The 21,619-nt window shown below is 55.1% G+C and overlaps 1 protein-coding gene across 7 annotated transcripts; it reads left to right on the top strand.

Annotated features, from left to right (window-relative positions):
• The first annotated feature begins 1,519 nt into the window (after window positions 1-1,519).
• Pear1 (platelet endothelial aggregation receptor 1) lies at window positions 1,520-21,533 on the top strand. 7 transcript variants are annotated; one of them, NM_152799.2, is made up of 25 exons: window positions 1,677-1,752; window positions 7,272-7,370; window positions 8,349-8,418; window positions 10,245-10,406; window positions 11,049-11,153; window positions 11,436-11,536; window positions 12,213-12,305; window positions 12,460-12,703; window positions 13,366-13,486; window positions 13,645-13,781; window positions 13,866-14,078; window positions 14,350-14,524; window positions 14,605-14,725; window positions 15,969-16,132; window positions 16,235-16,337; window positions 16,420-16,566; window positions 16,736-16,864; window positions 17,794-17,922; window positions 18,030-18,158; window positions 18,311-18,523; window positions 18,688-18,776; window positions 18,857-18,980; window positions 19,116-19,190; window positions 19,275-19,520; window positions 20,333-21,533. In NM_152799.2, exons 4-25 carry the CDS (start codon window positions 10,312-10,314, stop codon window positions 20,482-20,484), a joined length of 3,105 nt encoding a protein of 1,034 aa, NP_690012.2. In that variant the 5' UTR covers window positions 1,677-1,752; window positions 7,272-7,370; window positions 8,349-8,418; window positions 10,245-10,311; the 3' UTR covers window positions 20,485-21,533. The 7 variants fall into 7 exon arrangements, with proteins under 7 accessions (XP_006502209.1, NP_690012.2, NP_082736.1 ...); NM_028460.2 differs by having other exon boundaries at window positions 7,272-7,405; NM_001289601.1 differs by lacking the exon at window positions 12,213-12,305 and adding an exon at window positions 12,084-12,171 and having other exon boundaries at window positions 7,272-7,405; window positions 11,049-11,277; window positions 12,570-12,703.
• The last annotated feature ends 86 nt before the right edge of the window (window positions 21,534-21,619 follow it).

Below are 21,619 nucleotides of genomic sequence, written 5' to 3'. Positions count from 1 at the left end.
CTGAGCACAAGTGGAGCCACACATATGTCTCACTTTCTTTCTGCACCTCAGTTGCCCTCATTGGTCATTTAAATGAGAAAGATCAGGTAATTTCCAAGGCTTCAAAAATGATGGGTCTTATGCCGCCTGACCTTGCGTTGGTTTTTACTGCCCTCTGCTGGACATTTTATGGTACCGCAGTCCAACTTCGTATTTCCTTCTCTGAAACACTGTTGCCATCCACTGCACCTGAGCTCTGCCCAGTTTATCATCAGAACAACTGTTAAACAGCATTGCCTGTCTCTCACCTGGATTATAATAATAATAATATTAGTAATTATTATATATCAGTATTATACACAATATTAGTAAGTATTATACACAAACAGCTTGGAACCACAATATCCAAGAATCAGGAATTGTCAGGACACAGCAATCCTGTTCTTGAATAGCCCAGTGCTGTCACCTGCTGTAGTAGAGAACACCCAACGGCCCAGAAACTTTATGGTGAGGGGAAGAAGATGGACATACGTGAGTACATACTCTATGATGACATTTACACGGATATTCTAGAAATATAAACTACAGAAAGCAAATCAAAACTTTCGTGGGGTTTGGGCTAGGGGTGAGGACGGAATCTGCGTCCTTACTGTAGCCTAGAGTAGGTACACTGGGGGAGATGGACTTTAAAACATTAGATTGACTTCTGTTGCAGGGGAGGGAATATGTACCATGCTATGGCACTGTTGTGGGCATAGATGACAAGTTTTGGGATTTGATTCTCACCTTCTACCATGTGGGTCCCTGGGTTCAACCTCAGGTCATCAGGCTTGGTGGCAAGCGCGTTACACCCCCTCGACCCCTCCCTGAGCCATCTCTCCATCCCCAGAGAGGGACATTTTAAACCACACTTTTATTGGGATGAACACATTTGTCTAAGCCAATGAAACAGCATGCTAAGTAGAATAAGCTAGATGTGGAAGGTCGGAGGCCGGAGCTGAGGTACATATAGCCTAACTTCACGATGGCTACCAGGGCCAGGGGATGCAGACTGAGTTTCAGTTTGGGATGAGGAGAAAGCTCTGGAAATTGACAGTAGCAAAGGTTTCGTATATGTGAAATACTTTATGCCACCGAACTGTATACTTAACATTTGTTGAAAGGATGTGTTTTATATTGTGTATGTTTTGCCACGATAAAGTTTTGGAACATTATTCATCAAGCCAAGTGGGCTTATTTTTATTATATGTCAATCACTCTTAAATAAAGGTGTCCCTGCTGTTTAGAATTCAACCTAGGGCCTGCAGCATAAGCCACACTCCCCCAGGCCCAAGTTGTCTTTGTTCTGAGACCTGACTGTGGTAGGTCGCTGAGTTCTTCGGAGCAAGCTGATGAGCAAGATCTGCTTTCTTTATGTAGCAGAATCCTGCTTCAACTCTTGCAAAGGTCCCAAAGATCTGACCGCGCAGGCAGGGTGCCCCTCCCCTGAAGGCCGCCAGGGGGCGCCGCCGGGCAGGAAAGAGGGGCGTCGGGTGGACCGCGACGCCGGGAGCCGGGGCTGTCAGGTTGGGCGGCTCTCCCCGTCCACTTCGCAGACAGGCGTGCGGAGGGCTGACCCCACCCGGCCGGGCTCCAGCCTCCCCGCGCGGACTTCCTGCCTGGGCGCGGGCGGAGGCCCACCCCCTTCCTGCCCGCGCAGCCAGCTCTGTCGGCCAGCAGGACCCGTCGGTACAACACGCCGCTCTGAGCTCCGAGCTCCGAGCCCCGAGGCAGGTGAGTGACCTGCCCTGGGCTCTGGAGCCCGAGACCGCTGGGCTGAAACCTGAAGAGAGGAAAGGAGGAGATGGAGTGGGGACTCCTGTGTGTGTGTGTGTGTGTGTTCCGTCTAAGTGGAAAGAGAAGAGAAAGGAGAAAGGAGAGAGTTAGGGGAAGAGAAGAAAGTGAGATCTAAGTAGAGAAAGCCGCCTAAGTGAAAAGAGAGAGAGAGAGGAGAGAAAGAAGAGAGCGAGCAGAGAGGGAGAGGGAGACCTAACTAAGTAGAAAAAGAAAGCTGCGTAGCTCTGAGGATAAGGAGCTAGGATGGGGACCAGCCTGGGAGAGCTCTCTTCTCGCCCTGAGGAAGGCAGCCTGCAAGTCTCCTGGATTCCAGTGTGCTGTTTGCTAGTGTAGAACCATGGTGGTGGTACCGAAGCCCTGAAAAGCAACCCTAAACCTTGTCTTCCCTCTATCCCCCAATTTCTTCTTTCTGGGAGGACCAACAAAACACAGTTGCCTGCCTGTCTCCTCCTATGTCTCGCGGAGAAAGACCCTGTTTAGTGTTCATAGTGTTGCCCCCTACCCCTGCCCAGGGAAGAGATTGGATTTGCGTGTCCTTTCCCATCTTGTAGGGGAGAGGTCAGCCATAGGCACCTACAGTCTCTGAGGCTTGTTTATTGTTGTTTTTTTGTTTGTTTTTCTTTTTCCTGGATGATGTGGGCCCATAGCCAGGCTGATAGTGTGAGCCCTGGGGCCCGGGAACCCAAGCTCCATCCAGCAAGGCCTCCCTCACTTCGCATCCCTGTTTCCAGCCTCTAGCCACGGACTCGTGACTCCTTGTTTTGGACTTTTAGTAGAGCCTGCTGCCCCAGCTGGGGACGGTGACCCCTGGTCCCCGGAGACTGGAACAGCGTGTGCTGGTTGAAGTTCCCAGGCTCAGCCAGGCCTTAGCTCTAGGCAGGGCCGGATAAGGGGTCAGTTCTCAACCCCTGCCTATGCTAGGCCTAGGGGGTTGGAGGCTGTTCTCCAAACCCAACTCCAGCCCACAGTACAGTGCCCTACCTCTGGCTGTGTGTGCATGGGTGAGATGGGTGTGGGCTGGCCTCCCACCTGCCAGCCTACCCTGCTTGGCTGCTCTTCCAAAACCTGCCCCCTCCCTGGCTTGCCTTTTTCTTCTCAGTGAAGGGTGAAGTGGGAGGGTTGGCTTCTGCTTCTCCACTCCATTCCAACATGCCCTATCAGACAACCCAGAAGAGGAAACCCTCCCCAGGCAGCCTGCTCCACCAGCGAGAAACCCAGAGAAAGATAGTTGCCACAGCCACTGTATGTGGCTTCTCTGAGGAAACTCCAGCTTGGAACAGGATGATGGCTCCTGGTACCTGCCCTGTGGGGCAGCCAGCGTGTGGGGTGGGGTGGGGGGAGCTAGCAGAAAGGCAGGAGGAGAGAGGATGGACAGACATAAACACAGACGCAGGCCAATGCAGACACACAGACTTGGCAAAACAAGGCCTGGGGAGAGAACTGTGCATATGGAGCTTGAGAACAAAGATGCCAGGTCGAGGAGAGGCCATGAGGGTGGAAGGAAGGGCACACAGAGTCTGCCTGAGGCCTGGTCTGAACCCCTGCTGTGCTGTAGCTTGTATGAAGAATGGCAAAATACCCACCTAGGGCAAAATACCCACCTAGTGGTGTAATCGCTAAGAGGAGGAAAAGGCTAGCCCTCCCTGTGTTTCCCTCATGTTACACACCTGCATGTCGCCTGAGAGTGACCTGCAAGCAGGACCGTGAGTGTGGGCACCTCTCCCTTCCTGTGGTTGCATCTGGGACTCAGTCCCTGTGTTTGGGAGGATTTGTGGACCATGATGGGCACTGTCCCAGGCCCGAGGGGGCAGGATGAGGACTCACATCTGCTCCACACCTGCTTCCTGCTAGGTGACTCGGAGCCTTGCATGTCTGTCCTCCGTTCAGACCGCTGTAAGAACTGGCCCCTTATCCCAGTCACCAGCTGGGAAGGTGGAGGGCGATCCTGAGGAGGTCCTGATCCAGGCCAGCATGACAGGTGGAGAGCCATCTTTCAGTTTGTGCTTAGTCTTTCTGCATTCCGCCTTTTTTCTTTTTCTTTCTTTCTTTTTTAAGATTTATTTATTTTATGTGAGTACACTGTCACTGTCTTCAGACACACCAGAAAAGGGCATCAGATCCCATAACAGATGGTTGTGAGCCACCATGCGGTTGCTGGGAATTGAACTCAGAACCTCTGGAAGAGCAAGCAGTCAGTGCTCTTAACCACGGAGCCATCTCTCCAGCCCTCCACCTTTGTTTTTACCAGTCACTCTGCACTGTGTCTGGGGCTTTGGGAGGTCTGATGGGGAGCAGAAGAAAGGACCACAGCCATTACACTCAGTTCAGTGTGTCCACCTGTCCCTGCCACACAGCTGCTGTGGGTGCTGGCTGGTACCAGATGTGTGGTGAAGAGCCTTGCCCAAGGCAAGTCTGACATGGTGGCAGACAGTTGTTGATAAGCGTTACAAGCCAGCTAGGTGGTCAAGGTCCAGAGCTCCATTCCTAGCACCACCAAGCAAGCCTAGACCAGTGAAAGAGCCCTGTGTCCCAGGGATGGTCTTCAAGGAAACCTTGGACTATGCCAGTGTTGGAGAGTGATGCACAGGGTGGGTCTCACAGAGACTGAGAGCACAGGCTAGGGAGTGTAGCTGCCATAGAAGGCTGTCCCTCAGCCCCTCCCTAGACAGCAGTGTTCTGCTCTCAGCCCTGGAGTGGCCGAAGTTAGCTCTGCTTGTTCCCAGAGGAGGCACAAGGCTACTGACTGGCTGGGTCATTTCCCTGTGTCGGGGGGAGCGTCCCACTTGGAGCCGGCTTCTGAGTAGAGCTATAGGTAACAGACAGAGCCATTGGGGGGGGGGGCTTGCCTTTTTAAGCCTAGAGGGCAGGGAGGGAAGGTGAGGCTTGAGTTTGGGGAGTTTCTTGGTTGAGTCTGGTCTCGAAGGCTGAGAGGGACCAGACATTCTGAGGAGGCTTGAGCAGAGGCAGCTGCACAGTGAGAGGCATGTGGGACCCTTGGCTTCAGTGAATGTCACAGGGCCAGATGGGTGTTACTGGCCTTTCCTGTAATGGGGGTCCACAGAAGATGGTGGAAGCAAGCAGGAGCCAGAGCAGAACTGCACTTTGTGAAAAAAAAAATTCTCTGTATGTAGCCCAGGCTGTCCTGGAATGAATTATCCTCCTATCTCAGCCTCCTGAGTGTTGGGATTAAAGGTAAAAGTCATCTTGCCCTGCCAGAATTGTACTTTCTGAAGGTAATGTCTGGGTGGTGGTAAGGCAGGCAGGCTAGTGGGGTAGCTATTCTCCAGACTTGTCTCAATCTGGTGGCCAGACACAGCCCTTGGGCAACACGTTTTACAAAGATCGTCCTATCCCCTTATTAGTGAAAGGGGCCACCTCTCCCCAGGTGGCAGTCAGGGCTGGAGCTGGGGCGGAGACTGGCTTAGATCTGAGTCAGAACCCTGCTGGTTCTCTATTTCCTGATGAGTAAACAAGGCCTATGGTAGACCCTCTGGCCTCCGCTTCCTGAGCCAGCAGCGGGCCAGCCTCTCACCCTGCTCTGCCCCAGCCTCTAGTCAGCCTCTCTCAGGCTTCCGGCCCCTCCATCCGGCAGACATGCCTGGCGTGCCGGAGCCTGGTTCAGCTGGGTGAATGAAGGAGGGGCCCCGTGTTTGAATGTGCTCATGAAGACTTTGTGGTGTGAGGTGCCACTGGGTGGTCAAGGCTGGCAGTGCTAGCTCTGCTGTGGGGAGAATGTGGAGGTCTGGGTTGGGGTCTCACTCCTGGCTGGGAAGGACTACATGAGCCTGGCTCAGCGATAAAGGCAACTCAAGAAAAAGCAAAGAGAGACAGAAACTAAAGAGCCCACCTCAGAACCGAGCTCAGAGGGCTCAAGTGACATGACCAAAGCCACATAGCTTGTGACAGGGACAGGACTAGACTCTCTAGACTGAGAGATGGGGGAGTGTCAGGGAGTTGGTACCATAGGTGAGGGAGGACAGAGAGAGAATTCACGGATCCTGCTCCGTGGCTGGCTCTGGTGTGAAGATGCTTCTGGCATGCAGCCCACTATTCTGGGGATCAGGTTCTGGCTTCTCCCATCTCCACTTCCTTTCTCCCCCGTCAGCATTTTCAACTCTGTTTATTCCCGGACCATCATCGTGGGGGCTCTTCAGGGGGCGGGGAGAGAGAAAACAACTCCAGTTTTTTCCTGGAATGAGTGCCGGCAGAGCGCAGGAGGTCCTGTGGAGGTTGGGTACAGCTAATGTGGATGGAGCAATAGTGTTACAGATTAGCTCCAAGCGTCTTGTCTGTGTCACCACGTTTAATCCGCACGGTAGCCTTGTGGTGGGGTATGCTACCATTCTCTGGAATAAGACGGCCAGAGTGCAAGGGTTATCCTGCTCTTCACAACTCGCAAGGGTTAGCCCACGCTACACTACTCCTGGGTGGGGTGGGGGTGGGGCTGAAAAAAGAGGCAGAAGTTCCTTCCATCCCTCCCATTGCTGTTTGCTGGATAAGGACCTTCTAGCATCTACCAGATCCCAGAGGCCCTAGACTCACATCCTCCTCCCAGAGGCCAGGGTGCAGTCAGGGCAGAGGGGGCTCCTGGAAAGGGAACAGATCAGGGCCCTGTGGGACTTGGAGGCTGAGAGGCAGGAATGTAGCTTGCAGCCTTGCAGGCAGGAAATGGAGCCGGGCCTGGCCAAGAGCCCAGCAATTTGCATGTGGAGGTGGGAGAGAAAAGTTGTCCGTTTTGACTGCCTTCCGTGCCGTTCCCACGCCTCTGATCATGTTCTGAGGCTGTCTCCCTTTCTCTTGTCTGTTCCTATAACTAAGGCTGTAAAGATACAAGCCCCTGGGTTCCTATTCCCCGCCTGGCCCCGCCTGGCCCCGCCCGGCCCCGCCTCGCCCCCCCCCCCCCAAACAGAACTACTGGGAGGTCTCTCTGTTGCTGGCTTTGGATTCCTCTTCCAATACCACGGCTATGGGCCTTGGGCAGCAGGCTCTTATGCTTACTGAATCTGTGGGCTGGATAGCTGAGCACCTTCTGAGAGGGCTGAGCGAGTCACTCACTTCGTACCTGACCCGTCTCAGGATAATACAGGGTCACATTTTGGCTAGTTGTGGAGGAAAGGCATTTGGGGCTTATGTCAAGTCAGAAGCTTGGTAGGAAATGGAGTTGGGCAGAAGGGGCTCAAGAGGGGCCTCCTAGGGCGGGGAGCTGGGAACTAAGGACTAAGCCCCTGGACAGGTGTGTAATCATAGAGGCTGGGTGCTACTGGGACTGGAGTAGAGCTGGAGGGTCAGGGGTCAGGGGCCAGAGGCCCCAGCCCTGCAGAGGGAAGCCAGCTTGGGAGGCTTTGGGGTCCTCATCAGGCCTGTGTTTATTTTCCAGGCTGGGGATGATCAGGTAAAACCCTCTGCTCTTTGTTAGGACTCCCGTCCTATCTCCCCTTCCTGTTGTCCACCCACAGGTCTCTGCTGACCCCATCTTGGCTTCTAGCCCTGAGCAGGGCAGCTGAGGACTCCTCCGCAGTGCAGCCCCACCCTGAAGGCCGTCGGAAGGAGGGCAGGTAGCCTTTCTCCAGTCAGCTACCCTCTTAGCAGAGTTAGTAATATCCCATAATCCTGCACCCCTGTTCTGTGGGGGGGGGGCGTCCTGAGCCTCCAGCTGAACTGTTTTCTCTGGCAGCTGAGGGGGAGAAGGAGCAGCAATGCTTGCTGATGCTTCTGGCTGGGGGAGGGGGGAGGGGGAGGGGGGAGGGGGGGTAGGGTAGGTGACACTGAAGGACTACACAGCCGCAGCTCGAACCACCTCCACCTTAACTCAGTCTTCTCCTGCTATGGGCTCCACCCACCACACCATGCTATGGACCCTAGAAACAGACAGGTCAGGGGCAGCTCACTGCCTCCCATGGGTGACTCTGTAGATGAGGCTGTGTCCTGACTGGGGTCTAGGATTTTTTGAAGAATGGATTGTGGAAAAGACCCAGAGTAGGGCAGAAATGTGCAGAGATCTGGGTTCTTTCCATGGCCCTGGGTGTGGAACACCCTTGGGGAGTAACTAGGACCAGTTAGAACTAACCCTGTGGGTGGCCAGTGAGGTAGGGTAAAGTTGGAGGAGAGAGTTTGGGAACCTTGAGGAAGGAAGTAGAGGTAGTGTCTGGTTGTATATTGCTGGGTCAGCTTGTGGGTACCTCTGACTATGGTGTGGCTCCCTGGACACAGGGCTCAGCATCACTCCCTTGAACCCCCATTTCCAAAGGCCGCAGTGCCAGCCCAGTAGCCAAGACAGCCAAATAAGACTCGTTCACACTGGAGCAGAGTGGTGTGTGTGTGTGTGCGTGCGTGCATGCGTGCGTGCGTGCGTGCGTGCGTGCGTGCGTGCGTGCGTGTGTGTGTGTGTGTGTGTGTGTGTGTTAACTCCACACAGCCATTCACTATGTAGACCTGGCTGGCTTCAGACTCAGAGTCTCTGCCTGCCTCCGTCTCCTGAGGGCTGGGTCTCCAGGCGTGTGCCACCACCACCCAGCTGAGTTTCCCCCTTTTAGAATCTAGATCTTGAGCACTGGGATCCACAGAACATCACCTGGCTGCCTAGGCCCATGCTGGCCATCACTGGTGAGTCACTTGGTTGAGTGAGAGAAGCCTAGAGTCAGCAGGGGGGTGGGGAGGTCCTGGGGGGTGCAGTGGCTCTGGTCGGTGAGTGAGTTGGGGAGAGGTCCACTCTGGGAGGCAGTGACATAGAATAAGGAGGACCAAGGGAAAAGTGTTGGGGTGAAAGGTGGGGCTGGACCACAGCAGGGAGTTGGGGTTCAGTTAGGGAGTCTGTGTTAATCTGAGAAGGAGGCACGCTATCTGAGCTGAGAGAGTCACAATCTGCCAGAATAAGTGGGTGGGTGGGGGGCCGGGGTGGGGCTGCAGCAAGCATTCCAGAGATACTCAGGGGTGTAAGGGGCCAGCAACTGCGACCTCTCGGAGAAATTATAAGCAGATGTGGGCATCTCTGGAGAGCCGAGCCCGGAGCCCGGGCAAGTTTAAGAAACTCCAAGCAGAAAACAGGAACCCAGCGGCAGAGGGGTGGCCTCTAGCCCTCAACCTTTCCTGAGCCTTGGCGTTCAGAGGAAAACTCATCCCATCCAGGGCCCTGACTCACTCTCTCCCCACCCTCTGGGTGAGGCCGAGGTGTGGAGCTGGTGAGGGGCCAGTTTCCTAGCACTGTGAGAAAAACGTGGACATTGCCCCCTTGGCGCGCACCAGTGGCTGTGTGGTCACCTAGCTGTGGCCTCACGCATGCAGTCCCCCACGGCAGTAACCTCCTGTGCTTCAGCAGTAGCTTTGGCTCTTGTCTGCCTACATACAGCAATGGAAGCTTGCTCTCAGTGGCATCTGATACTGAACTGTCCATCGGAAAGTTCTGGACCGAGCCCACGCTGGCTTCCCTGAGAACCTCCTTCATTGGTCCCAGCTTTTGCACTGTGGTGTCCTGCTGTTTGTTAGGCTAGGGGGTGTTCAGGGGACAAGAGAAGTGGATATGTAGTGTTAGGAGACTTGTAAGAGAGATGAATGTGGTGCCAGTGTGTGTGTGTGTGTGTGTGTGTGTGTGTGTGTGTGTGTGTGTGTGTTGGTGGGAGATGGAGTTGTCAGGGAGCAGACAGAAAAGGAAGGTGGCACTCAAGCCAGGCCTGAGGCACAGAACTCTAGGAATAATGAGAGCTGGGGTCAGTGTGTTAGCAAACTGAGCTGAGACCTGGAGCCATGGAAGAACGCTAGGAGCACTGTTCTGGGGGAGCTGGAGCACTGTTCTGGGGGAGCTGGAGCACTGTTCTGGGAGAGCTGGAGCACTGTTCTGGGGGAGCTGGAACACTGTTCTGGGGGAGCTGGAGCATTGTTCTGGGGGAGCTGGAGCACTGTTCTGGGAGAGCTGGAGCACTGTTCTGGGGGAGCTGGAACACTGTTCTGGGGGAGCTGGAGCACTGTTCTGGGGGAGCTGGAGCACTGTTCTGGGAGAGCTGGAGCACTGTTCTGGGGGAGCTGGAGCACTGTTCTGGGGGAGCTGGAGCACTGTTCTGGGAGAGCTGGAGCACTGTTCTGGGGGAGCTGGAGCACTGTTCTGGGAGAGCTGTAGCACTGTTCTGGGGGAGCTGGAACACTGTTCTGGGGGAGCTGGAGCATTGTTCTGGGAGAGCTGGAGCACTGTTCTGAGAGAGCTGGAGTACTGTTCTGGGGGAGCTGGAGCACTGTTCTGGGAGAGCTGGAGCACTACTCTGGGGAAGCTGGAGCACTGCTCTGGGGAAGTTGGAGCATTGTTCTGGGGGAGCTGGAGCACTGCTCTGGGTAAACTGGAACACTGTTCTGGGTTCTGGGGAAGCTAGAGCCCTGGACCAAAGGACTAGGGAGGCAGTGGGCTGATTTCTTCAGCATGCTTCCTGCTTGAATCTTTGCAGATGTGTCCTTCCGGCTGCTGGCTGCAGTGCTGTTTTGTTACCGTGTGCCCTATCGCAGGCCTCTGCAATGCCACTTTGTCCCCTCCTCCTCCTGGCCCTAGGCCTGCGTCTGACTGGGACACTCAACTCCAATGATCCCAATGTCTGTACCTTTTGGGAAAGGTGAGAGGGGCCAAGCTTGATGTTCGTCCCACAGGGTGGCTCCTCCCGGGAATCTGTTTCTGGTCTCTTTGCACTCTCTGTGGTGTTTGACCTTCCCCACCTCTGCCCTTGTCTCATCTCTGTCCTGTCTTTGTCCCCAGGTTCCTCTGGGAGGGAGCCATTCATTGTAGATGAAGCAGAGGGGCTGGCTGTGGGTAGGTAGGGACAGGACAGGAAAACAGGGCCCTGGGTAGAGAAGCCAAAAGTCTTCAATGCCAACTGGGTCCAGACAAGTTCAATCTTCCCGTGTGCATGTGTGCATACGTGTGCATGTGTGTGTCCCCGTATCCGTGTGTGTGTGTGTGTGTGTGTGTGCATGCATGTGCGTGCCTGTGTCTGTGTGCGTGTGTCTGTGTGTGTCCGTGTGTGTCTGTGTGTAAGGCTTTGGCCCCTAGGATGAGAAAATAGCTCTGGTAGGAGGAGTTCTAGAACGTTCCAGCTCTAGAAGCCTCTACACAGGACAGATAGGGAAGGGTAGGAGGAGGAAGCCCAAATATTGAGTACTGATTCTCTCCATGGTGAAGCCTGGCCTTGGCGTTCTGCTGCGCGGTGCCAGCTCCAGTTTCAGGCTGGCCTTGCCCCTGACCTCTTCTCAACCCACAGCTTCACCACGACCACTAAGGAGTCCCACCTGCGCCCCTTCAGCCTGCTCCCAGCTGAGTCCTGCCACAGGCCCTGGGAGGACCCCCACACCTGTGCCCAGCCTACGTGAGTGCTTCAATCTTCTGGGAGCTGGTTAAGCCCCAGCCTCTTAGAACCTTTGGTGCTCAGAGGACATTCTGACCTCAAGGCATTCACCTGTCTACAGTGGGTACCCACGTGGCCTGTGGAGGTGTGTCTAGTTCATTGGACACGTGTGTGGCTGATGTGGGGGGTGGGGGGATACTTAACCTCTGACCTCCTCTTGTGCCTCACTGAGGTGTGAGGGGTGTACAGGGCAGCCAGGGCCTCAGCCGAGAGCACTGATGGCCACCCCCTGGGCTGCGGCAGGGTTGTCTACCGGACTGTGTACCGTCAGGTGGTGAAGATGGACTCCCGCCCACGCCTGCAGTGCTGTAGGGGTTACTACGAGAGCAGAGGGGCCTGTGTCCGTGAGTCCTGAGTTGGGCCGGGGGAGGAATGGAATGGGAGGGGCCCAGCCATCTGAATTTTCCCCTGTCCTAGTGAGGGGTGCCGTGGTGGGGTGCTACTGTCTGCTCCTTCAGTTCCCCTTTGGCCAGTAACTGTAGCTGGGGTTGGGGTGACAGGGCTGGCAATGGAGGCTGGGCTCGCTATCAGTCTCTTGTTCCCTAGCATACTGTGAGCCTATCTTCAGATGTATCCCTGCTTGTCCTCTGGCCTTCCATTCCACGGCTCTGACTAGTCACCAGTGCCCACAGGCTCAGCTTCCCAGCCTGACACAACCCTTCCCTCGGCCCCTCCCCTCCTCTTGGTCCCTCCCCTCCCCTCGACCCCTCCCCTCCCCTCAGCCACTCCCCTCCACTCAGCCCCTCCCCTTTCTGACCATATTGCTATCATTTGAGAATCCACCCCCCACCTCCATTTCCCGACAAGATGTTTAGAAATGTTCACAGAGAGGGTTCAGGCAGTCTGGAGCCCTGGGGTCCTACCCAGTCTAACCCTGAGTTGCTCCCCAAGTCTTCATCTCAGACAGAGCTGATGTTGGGGAGCTACAGGACCCGGTATGGGAGGGAATGGCTCTGGCTTCACAGATTAAATTGGGAAGGTAGGTGGAGGTATTTTCTCATTCATTTTGTCTCTGGCCAGCACTCTGTGCCCAGGAGTGTGTCCATGGTCGCTGTGTGGCTCCGAATCAGTGCCAGTGTGCACCAGGCTGGCGGGGTGGCGACTGCTCCAGCGGTAAGCTGCTAGTCACTCCAGGGTGGTTTTACTGGTAGTCCACTGCTGCTAGCTGCCTTTTCTGGAGACGTGGTAGAGGAGAAGTGGGTGTGTGGGCTGAGACAGGGCCTACCTGGAAGCCTGGGAGGGGCTAAGTCCATTTTCTCTTCCACAGAGTGTGCCCCGGGAATGTGGGGACCACAGTGTGACAAGTTCTGCCACTGTGGCAACAACAGTTCCTGTGATCCCAAGAGTGGGACGTGCTTTTGCCCCTCTGGCCTGCAGCCCCCCAACTGCCTTCAGCCCTGCCCTGCCGGCCACTATGGTCCTGCCTGCCAGTTTGATTGCCAGTGCTATGGGGCATCCTGTGACCCCCAGGATGGAGCCTGTTTCTGCCCTCCAGGGAGAGCAGGACCCAGGTGTGTTATGAGGCCATAAACATATGACCATAAATGAGGACATGATGGCGTGGAGAGACTGAGATCTTAGTTCAGCTCTGCTGGGTACCAGCCAAGCAGCTTTGAGCAGCCACCAATTCCTTTTGAAGGATTCCCTAGGCCAGCTGCCACTGTCATAGCATTAGAAAGTAAGCACATGTGTGCACGCGCATGTGTGTGTGCACGTGTGCAAGAGAGAGAGAGAGAGAGAGAGAGAGAGAGAGAGAGAGAGAGAGAGAGAGAGAGAGAGAGAGAGAAAGGAGTGTCATTAAGTGAGACTGAGATGTAGACCTAGGCAGAATCCAGGGCCACGTGCAGAGGGGCCTGGGGTGTTGAGTTCTCCAGGATGCAAGAGCTGACTAGGAGAAGGTTATCAAGAGGGGACCACCTGAGCAGGGGAGGAGATGCACAGGGCCCTGCATGCTGGAGGAACAGACCTGCAACACACTCTTGCTCTCCCCACCTGCTGATGCTGGGGTGTCCTTGCCAGCTACTTGCCTGAGAGAGAGAGAGAGAGAGAGAGAGAGAGAGAGAGAGAGAGAGTGAGAGAGAGCCCCTTCTGTGCAGAGGGCAGCCTTGGGGAGCAAAGAGGGCCCCTGAAGTTTCTTCCTCATGACCCTCTGACCTCACCCCCTATTCCACAGCTGTAATGTGCCCTGTTCACAGGGCACTGATGGCTTCTTCTGCCCCAGAACCTATCCTTGCCAAAATGGAGGTGTTCCTCAGGGCTCCCAAGGCTCCTGCAGCTGCCCACCGGGCTGGATGGTATGAAGGGCAGGAGGCTGCGTGCATAGGGCTGGGATTCCCAGGAGAATTCTGAGGGTGGTTCTCCACAGGAATGATGGACACTTAGGAACCTGGAGAGGTCTGAGCGTCTGTGGTCATGAGAAGGGAATTAAGTGACTTTCACCCCCTACCCCCAGGGTGTCATTTGTTCCCTGCCATGCCCAGAGGGTTTCCATGGACCCAACTGTACTCAGGAATGTCGCTGCCACAACGGTGGCCTCTGTGACAGGTTTACTGGGCAGTGCCACTGTGCTCCTGGCTATATCGGGGATCGGTGAGTGTGACGCCCTAGGAAATTGGAGTGGGGCAGGAGGTGGTGGAGCCCAGTTTATACAGCTGTACATAACCCGGGACCCAGGTGCCAAGAAGAGTGCCCCGTGGGCCGCTTCGGTCAAGACTGTGCTGAGACCTGTGACTGTGCTCCTGGCGCCCGTTGCTTTCCTGCTAATGGCGCGTGTCTGTGTGAACATGGCTTCACAGGCGACCGCTGCACTGAGCGCCTCTGTCCGGATGGCCGCTATGGTCTGAGCTGCCAGGAGCCCTGCACCTGCGACCCAGAACACAGTCTCAGGTGGGCTGTGGGAAACACGGTCACAGGAGACCGGTTTTTGGTCTGGAGTCCCGAGAAAAACATTAGGGTATATCTAAGAGGGGCATCGATGTCACAGAAGGATTGAGGAGGGATCTGGTGAAGGGGCAGGAGTGTCGTGGGCAGCCCTCCTTTGCCCAACCTGGCTCTCTGGAGGAACCCCGAACCCCTGGTTTATACTCGGGCTCTGCGGAGAGGTTTTGTTTGGTTTTTAGTCTGGCTTAGACCCCCATGTCCCCTTCTATGCCCACAGCTGCCACCCGATGCACGGCGAGTGCTCCTGCCAGCCAGGTTGGGCGGGCCTCCACTGCAACGAGAGCTGCCCTCAGGACACGCATGGCCCGGGCTGCCAGGAGCACTGCCTCTGTCTGCACGGAGGGCTCTGCCTTGCCGACAGCGGCCTCTGCCGGTGCGCGCCGGGATACACGGTGAGGCTGAGCCCCACAGCGGGAGAAGAGTTGGGTAGGAAGCTCCGAGCCTCCCCTCACTCTGTGCCTTCTGCGTTCAGGGACCTCACTGCGCTAACCTATGTCCACCGGACACTTACGGGATCAACTGTTCCTCCCGCTGCTCCTGTGAAAATGCCATTGCCTGCTCTCCCATCGACGGCACGTGCATCTGCAAGGAAGGTAAAGGATTAGGGAGGAGCAGACCCGGTGCAGTCGAGGGCAGGGGTGGGGGAGGGTTGGGTGCGAGGAGAGCACCCCCAGGGCTGAGCTTATTAGAGGGCCCTGTGGGAATGGATCCAGGCTAGTTTCTGCTAGAGTACTCTTTTCTTGTCCTCTTTCATTGGTCCCTGTCCTGGCTTCTCCAACCCCACTTCTCCCTGGTGTTTTGTTTTGTTTTGTTTTGTTTTGTTTTGTTTTGTTTTGTTTGTATTGAGACAGAATGCTGCTATATAGCTCAGGATAGACTCAAAGTCTGAGAACCTACTATGTTTCTGAGCTTCCATAACCTCTGGGGTGCTGGGATCATACAGAATACCTCTCTCTCTCTCTCTCTCCCTCTCTCTCTCTCTCCAGAATTATTTTATGTATACAAGAACACTGCAGCCATCTTTAGACACACCAAAAGAAGGCATCAGATCTCATTACAGATGGTTGTGAGCCACCATGTGGTTGCTGGGAATTGTACTCAGGACCTCTGGAAGAGCAGTCAGTGCTCGTAACCCTTGAGTCATTGCTCCAGCCCCCAGAACATCTTCCTTTAACTACAAATGTCATACTTGTCCCTAAATAGTGCAGACTAGAAGTCTCTGTGGTGATCATCTCTCACCCTCAGTTCTGTGGAAACATACCATGCCAGTGCCAGGGAGGTCTATCCCTGTGACATGTTGGCAGCCCTTAAGCTGACTTCCGATCCAGTGATATCAGACTCAACCAAGCCTCAAGTTTTCAGCCCCTGTTTCTTCCCATTATCCCACAGATGATCTGGTGGGGCCACCACTATGGGCTTGACTTTGTTGCCAGACTCCTCCATTTTGTAGGAGAGACAGAGGAGGCCCAGGTGGGATGGAGGGAACAGAGGCAGCTCAGGTAGGGTAGAAGAGACAGGAGGGTCAAATGGGTTAGAAGACACTGGAGAGTCAGGTGGGGTCAAAGAGATTATGGAAGCTCAGATAGGGAAGAAGAGACTGGAGGTACAGGTGAAGTGGAAGAAACAGAAGGCCCAGGTAGGATGGAGGACACAGGATACTCAGGTGGGCTGGCAGAGGCGGCCAGGTGGGGTAGAAGCCATAGGAGGCTGAGGCGATTGAACATCGATCGCATCAGTGAGAATCTTTGAATTCAGCTGCTGAGTGTGTTTAGCATCAAGAGTTTGTGAGCTTTGCTCATGCCCAGCTCACAGAGTGTACCTGCTTACCCTCCTCAGGTTGGCAGCGTGGTAACTGCTCTGTTCCCTGTCCCCTTGGCACCTGGGGCTTCAATTGCAATGCCAGTTGCCAGTGTGCCCACGACGGAGTCTGCAGCCCCCAAACTGGAGCCTGTACTTGCACCCCTGGGTGGCATGGTGCTCACTGCCAGCTTCCCTGCCCGGTAAGTGCACAGCCCGGCTGCCTGGGAGGTGGTGGTGAGGGAAAGGCAAACACAACACCCACAATCTGACTAGCCTGCTCTCCCCTCCTTTCATTCTCCAAGAAGGGACAGTTTGGTGAAGGCTGTGCCAGTGTCTGTGACTGTGACCACTCTGATGGCTGTGACCCTGTTCATGGACAGTGCCGATGTCAGGCTGGTTGGATGGGTGAGTATTCCAGGCTGTCTAGGCCCCAGGTCTGCTGTGGACTTGCACGCCACAGGAGATGACCCTTGGTTGTCCTCTACAGGCACACGCTGCCACCTGCCTTGCCCGGAGGGCTTTTGGGGAGCCAACTGCAGTAACACCTGTACCTGCAAGAATGGTGGTACCTGTGTGTCTGAGAATGGCAACTGCGTGTGCGCACCAGGGTTCCGAGGCCCCTCCTGCCAGAGGCGTGAGGCTCGCTAGACCCCAGCCCCTCCTGTTAGCGGTTCAGATTTGGGAGCCCCCCCTCCCCATGGGTTTGGCCCCCGACTCCCATCTCCAGGGTGGTTATTCCAGTGGGAAGGGGCAGGTCAGCCCTGGTCAATGGCCCCCTGATCACCATGCGTCCCTTTCCTCAGCCTGCCCGCCTGGTCGCTATGGCAAACGCTGTGTGCAATGCAAGTGTAACAACAACCATTCTTCCTGCCACCCATCGGACGGGACCTGCTCCTGCCTGGCGGGCTGGACAGGCCCTGACTGCTCCGAGGGTGCGTAGCAGCTTGTGTGGGGCAGTGTGCCCACTGCTTGGGTCGCTGCACTCCGGCTCCTCTCCTGGCCCTGGGCAGAGAGCGTCCCTCCCTCAGTTATCTGTAACATGGGGGGACCCTTCCATCACCTGCAGGCTGGGTATATACTATGTGTCTTGATCCAATCCCACTTCCCCTCCTGCCCCCAGTATGTCTTCCTCCTACCCACATGTCCATTCCTCTCCATAACCTGCTGAGGCCAGTCTGTTTGCCAGCATGGGTGTGGGGCTGTGGCCTGGAACATGGGTCCTTTTCCTCCCAGCGTGGCTGCTTTCTAGCTTTCTCGTATTATTATGTGTCTTCTTCCACATAACTCTATGATAGCAAAGTGACTGGCCTTAGGTAGCAGATGAAGCATGCTTTGAAGGGAGTGGGATGCTGCTGTCCAGAGAGAGCTAACTGCACTGCCAGGAGGCAAGGCATAAAGGAAGGGATCTTGCTGAAGGGTTTTTTTTTTTTTTTTTTTTCCATAGAACTCAGTAGCATTTACTGTTGGGTTATTTGCTAAGATCACACACAGAGATAATACAATAGGCCGGGTGTGTTAAACACGTCTGTAATCCCAGCACCCAGGCAAGAGGCAGAGGTTTGAAAACAGAAAAAAACAAACAAACAAACAAACAAACAAACAAAAAAAACAAGCCCAGCACTAAGCCCTCCAGGGGCAGTTGGGAAGCTCCAGTTCCCTAGCACTGGGTACATTATCTCCTCAGAGTCAAGTGCAGATGTCAGGTGGGTAGTGGGTCAGCTAGCTGGAGATGGACATTAGAGCCATGACCATGGAAATGCCCCTCGGAGCCTTCGTCTCCCTAAGAGGTGGCCAGGCTGAAAACTTCAGAGATACTGAGGGAATGGCCAGGTCTTGCCTGACAGCCCCTTGTCTCCTGTAGCATGTCCCCCAGGCCACTGGGGACTCAAATGCTCCCAACTCTGCCAGTGTCATCATGGTGGGACCTGCCACCCCCAGGATGGGAGCTGTATCTGCACGCCAGGCTGGACTGGACCCAACTGCTTGGAAGGTACCAATGGAACACAGACTCTCTGGTATCCACCACAGCCCTTATCTGAGAGGATGCTACAGTTTGCTGGCTCCATGACCCCTACTTGCCTTCTTGGCTGTCTTTAGGCTGCCCACCAAGAATGTTTGGTGTCAACTGCTCCCAGCTATGTCAGTGTGATCTCGGAGAGATGTGCCACCCAGAGACTGGGGCTTGTGTCTGTCCCCCAGGACACAGTGGTGCAGACTGCAAAATGGGTGAGTCCTTCGCCCCTTTGACCCTCGTTTTCCTCTAGGCTCTGGAACCCAGGGTGCCCTCATTACCTTCTCTGTCTTCCTTACAATGCACTCAAGTTCACTGGCAGAACGAACAAAGGTGCCTGTCTCAGTGCCCACTCCCCATCTCACAGGAAGCCAGGAGTCCTTCACCATAATGCCCACCTCTCCCGTGACCCATAACTCACTGGGTGCAGTGATTGGCATTGCAGTACTGGGAACCCTCGTGGTGGCCCTGATAGCACTGTTCATTGGCTACCGCCAGTGGCAAAAGGGCAAGGAACATGAGCACTTGGCAGTGGCTTACAGCACTGGGCGGCTGGATGGCTCTGATTACGTCATGCCAGGTGAGCTGCTGTGGGACTTTAAGTGATGGCTGGGCAGTAGGGGACTGCTGAATATGCTCCCCACCATGGGATGTGGGGTGGAAGAGTGGAGGGCATCAAGGAGGGGCAAACTGCTGTTGCCCTGGCCTCCTCCTGTCTACCTGGCACCCGTGTTTGTCCTGCAGATGTCTCTCCGAGCTATAGTCACTACTACTCCAACCCCAGCTACCACACACTGTCTCAGTGTTCTCCTAACCCCCCACCCCCTAACAAGGTCAGTGCACTGAGGGGGTGTGCTCTGTGGATGAGATGGCTCTCTCAGGAAAGCCTCACCCGTGCTTGTGCTCCCCACAGGTCCCAGGCAGTCAGCTCTTTGTCAGCTCCCAGGCCCCTGAGCGGCCAAGCAGAGCCCACGGGCGTGAGAACCATGTCACACTGCCCGCTGACTGGAAGCACCGCCGGGAGCCCCATGAAAGAGGTAGGTGCTTGGAGGGCCGAGGCAGAGCGGTGTCACCTGCTGGATCGGCTTGGTGGGGTCAGGGTGGGGGAAGAGCCTGCTTCCAGAGGAGGCTTGGGAAGGCCACAGGTCTGATTTCTACTCACCTTCCCCCAGGCGCCAGCCACCTGGACCGAAGCTATAGCTGTAGCTATAGCCACAGGAATGGCCCGGGACCATTCTGTCATAAAGGTATGAGTGCAGAGACGTGGAGGGGAAGGAAGCCAGGGCCTCCAGGGCCTCCAAGGAGCCTGATTTTCTTCCTTGATCTCTTAGGTCCCATCTCTGAAGAGGGACTAGGGGCAAGCGTTATGTCCCTGAGCAGTGAGAACCCCTATGCTACCATCCGAGACCTGCCCAGCCTGCCTGGGGAACCCCGAGAAAGCGGCTATGTGGAGATGAAAGGACCTCCATCAGTGTCCCCTCCCAGGCAGTCTCTTCATCTCCGGGACAGGCAGCAGCGGCAACTGCAGCCACAGAGGGACAGTGGCACCTATGAGCAGCCCAGCCCCTTGAGCCATAGTGAGTCTTCTATGTCCCCCCTGGGGGGAGGGGGGTGACAGGGTACTGGCTCACGGGAGGGGAGGGGAGAGAAGCAGACAGTGGCATGATAGGGCAGGGCCATGGCCTTTGGGTGGTGTGGTCTCAAAGCAGGTGTGATATTGGGAGAACTGCCCTCGTCCTCCGAGCCTGTTCCTCCTCTGAAGGTTGAGTGTTTGAGATGGTGCTTGAATAGTACCAGAGAGAGAGAGACAGACAGACAGACAGACACAGAGACAGACAGACAGATACAGAGAGAGACAGACAGACACACACACAGAGACAGAGACAGACATACAGACACAGAGAGAGACAGACACACACACACACACACACAGAGACAGAGAGAAAGACAGAGACAGAGAGAGACAGACACACACACACAGAGACAGAGACAGACATACAGACACAGAGAGAGACAGACACACACACACAGACAGACACACACAGAGAGACAGAGAGAAAGACAGAGACAGACATACAGACACAGAGAGAGACAGACACAGAGAGATACACACACAGAGACAGAGAGAGAGAGAAAGAGAGAGAGAGAGACAGACAGACAGACACACACACACACACAAGTTGGGAGACAGTGTCTTCATATTGTTTGAGGTGGACAGGTTGGGTAGTTGAGCAGAGGGCCTTGCCTAGTCATACATCCTGGTGTTTGACCCAGCCAACCCACACTCATTGCCCATTGCCGTTCACTTCTCTGTGGGTAGGAAGAGGCTGCAGTAGGAGCAGCCAGGGGAGGCTGAGGAGTCACCTCATCTTGTCCTCTCTGTCTTCAGATGAAGAGTCTTTGGGCTCCACGCCCCCGCTTCCTCCAGGCCTGCCTCCTGGTCACTACGACTCCCCCAAGAACAGCCATATCCCTGGACACTATGACTTGCCTCCAGTACGGCATCCTCCATCCCCTCCATCCCGGCGCCAGGACCGCTGAAGAGCCGGCATGGTATGGGAGCGTGCCTATGTACCCTGCCAGGAGCAGGGACTGGACCAGCAGGCCACGAACAGAAACACTTGGTGAAGTGAACAGAGACGGACTGTGGCCCTGTGCTTCCACCGAGGGAGACACTAGTTGACAAAGTGTCTAACCCTCTTTTCCCACCCACTGCTCAAGTCCCTGTGGACATAAGCTGGTGGGCAGAATGTTGTTGTACAAGTGTGATTTTAGATCGATTTTTTTTAAAAGTATGTGTTGGGTACCTTTTCTGTGTGTATGCTCAGGCAGGCTGTGTGTGTCTCTAGTTGGCTTTAGAGGGAGTCAGGTATAGGTTCTGCCTTCTGCACTTTCCATCTTATCTAGTAGTCAGCTTCCAAGCTTAACTAGTTAGAGCTCCACCAGCAGCAGGCCCTAACTACCTGCCTGCCCTTCACCCAGTAATCCTCCATGTCTTTGCTCAGAGGATTGCTCCCCGACTCTGGTGTTTGTCCTCCTGGTACGCCTTGACGGTCCTGCAGTCTCCCTTTCCCGTCTCGCTTCATTCTTTCCCAGAATGAAGGCTGTCTGCCACCCTACTTCCCAGCCCAGGAATTGGCACATCTAAGTTCAGCCTTCCTAAGTTACCCGTTGAGTCCTGCTTGCCCTTCACATATTCCACAGAACACCCACCCCACATCTGCTTCATAGCTACTCTCTTCTCCACGTACCCACAGAAGGCAGAAGTGGTACCAGGCAAGAAGATGGGATTGTTGCATTTTGTTTTGTTTTTGAGACTCTGTCTCACTATGTAGTCCTGGCTGGCCTGGAACTCAAGAGCTCTGCTTGCCTCTGCCTCTTGAGTGCTGGGTTTAACGGCTCAGGGTCACATGCACAGCTCAAGCTGCACTCCGATGTGCTTTCCCCTGTTGCTAGATTAGCGTCTGCCTCCCCCTAGTGGAGAGGCTGATCGCCAGCTCTCTGATGCAGGACTCTGGTGTTTAGGCTCACTCACTATTGGTTTCCTTGGCACAGGGTAGTCACTCAATAAATGTTCCTCTAAAAGCTGAGTGGCTGAATCAAAGTACCAGCAATACCGTGTCCCCAGTGTCCCCCAGAGCCTAGTTTGGAGCTCTCCTCAGAGATAGAGTCTCAG

Source organism: Mus musculus, chromosome 3, assembly GCF_000001635.26.
Source record: "Mus musculus strain C57BL/6J chromosome 3, GRCm38.p6 C57BL/6J".
Classification (NCBI taxonomy): domain Eukaryota; kingdom Metazoa; phylum Chordata; class Mammalia; order Rodentia; family Muridae; genus Mus; species Mus musculus.
The sequence above is the reverse complement of the archived record's forward strand: the minus strand, read 5'-3'. Positions and strand labels throughout refer to the sequence as shown.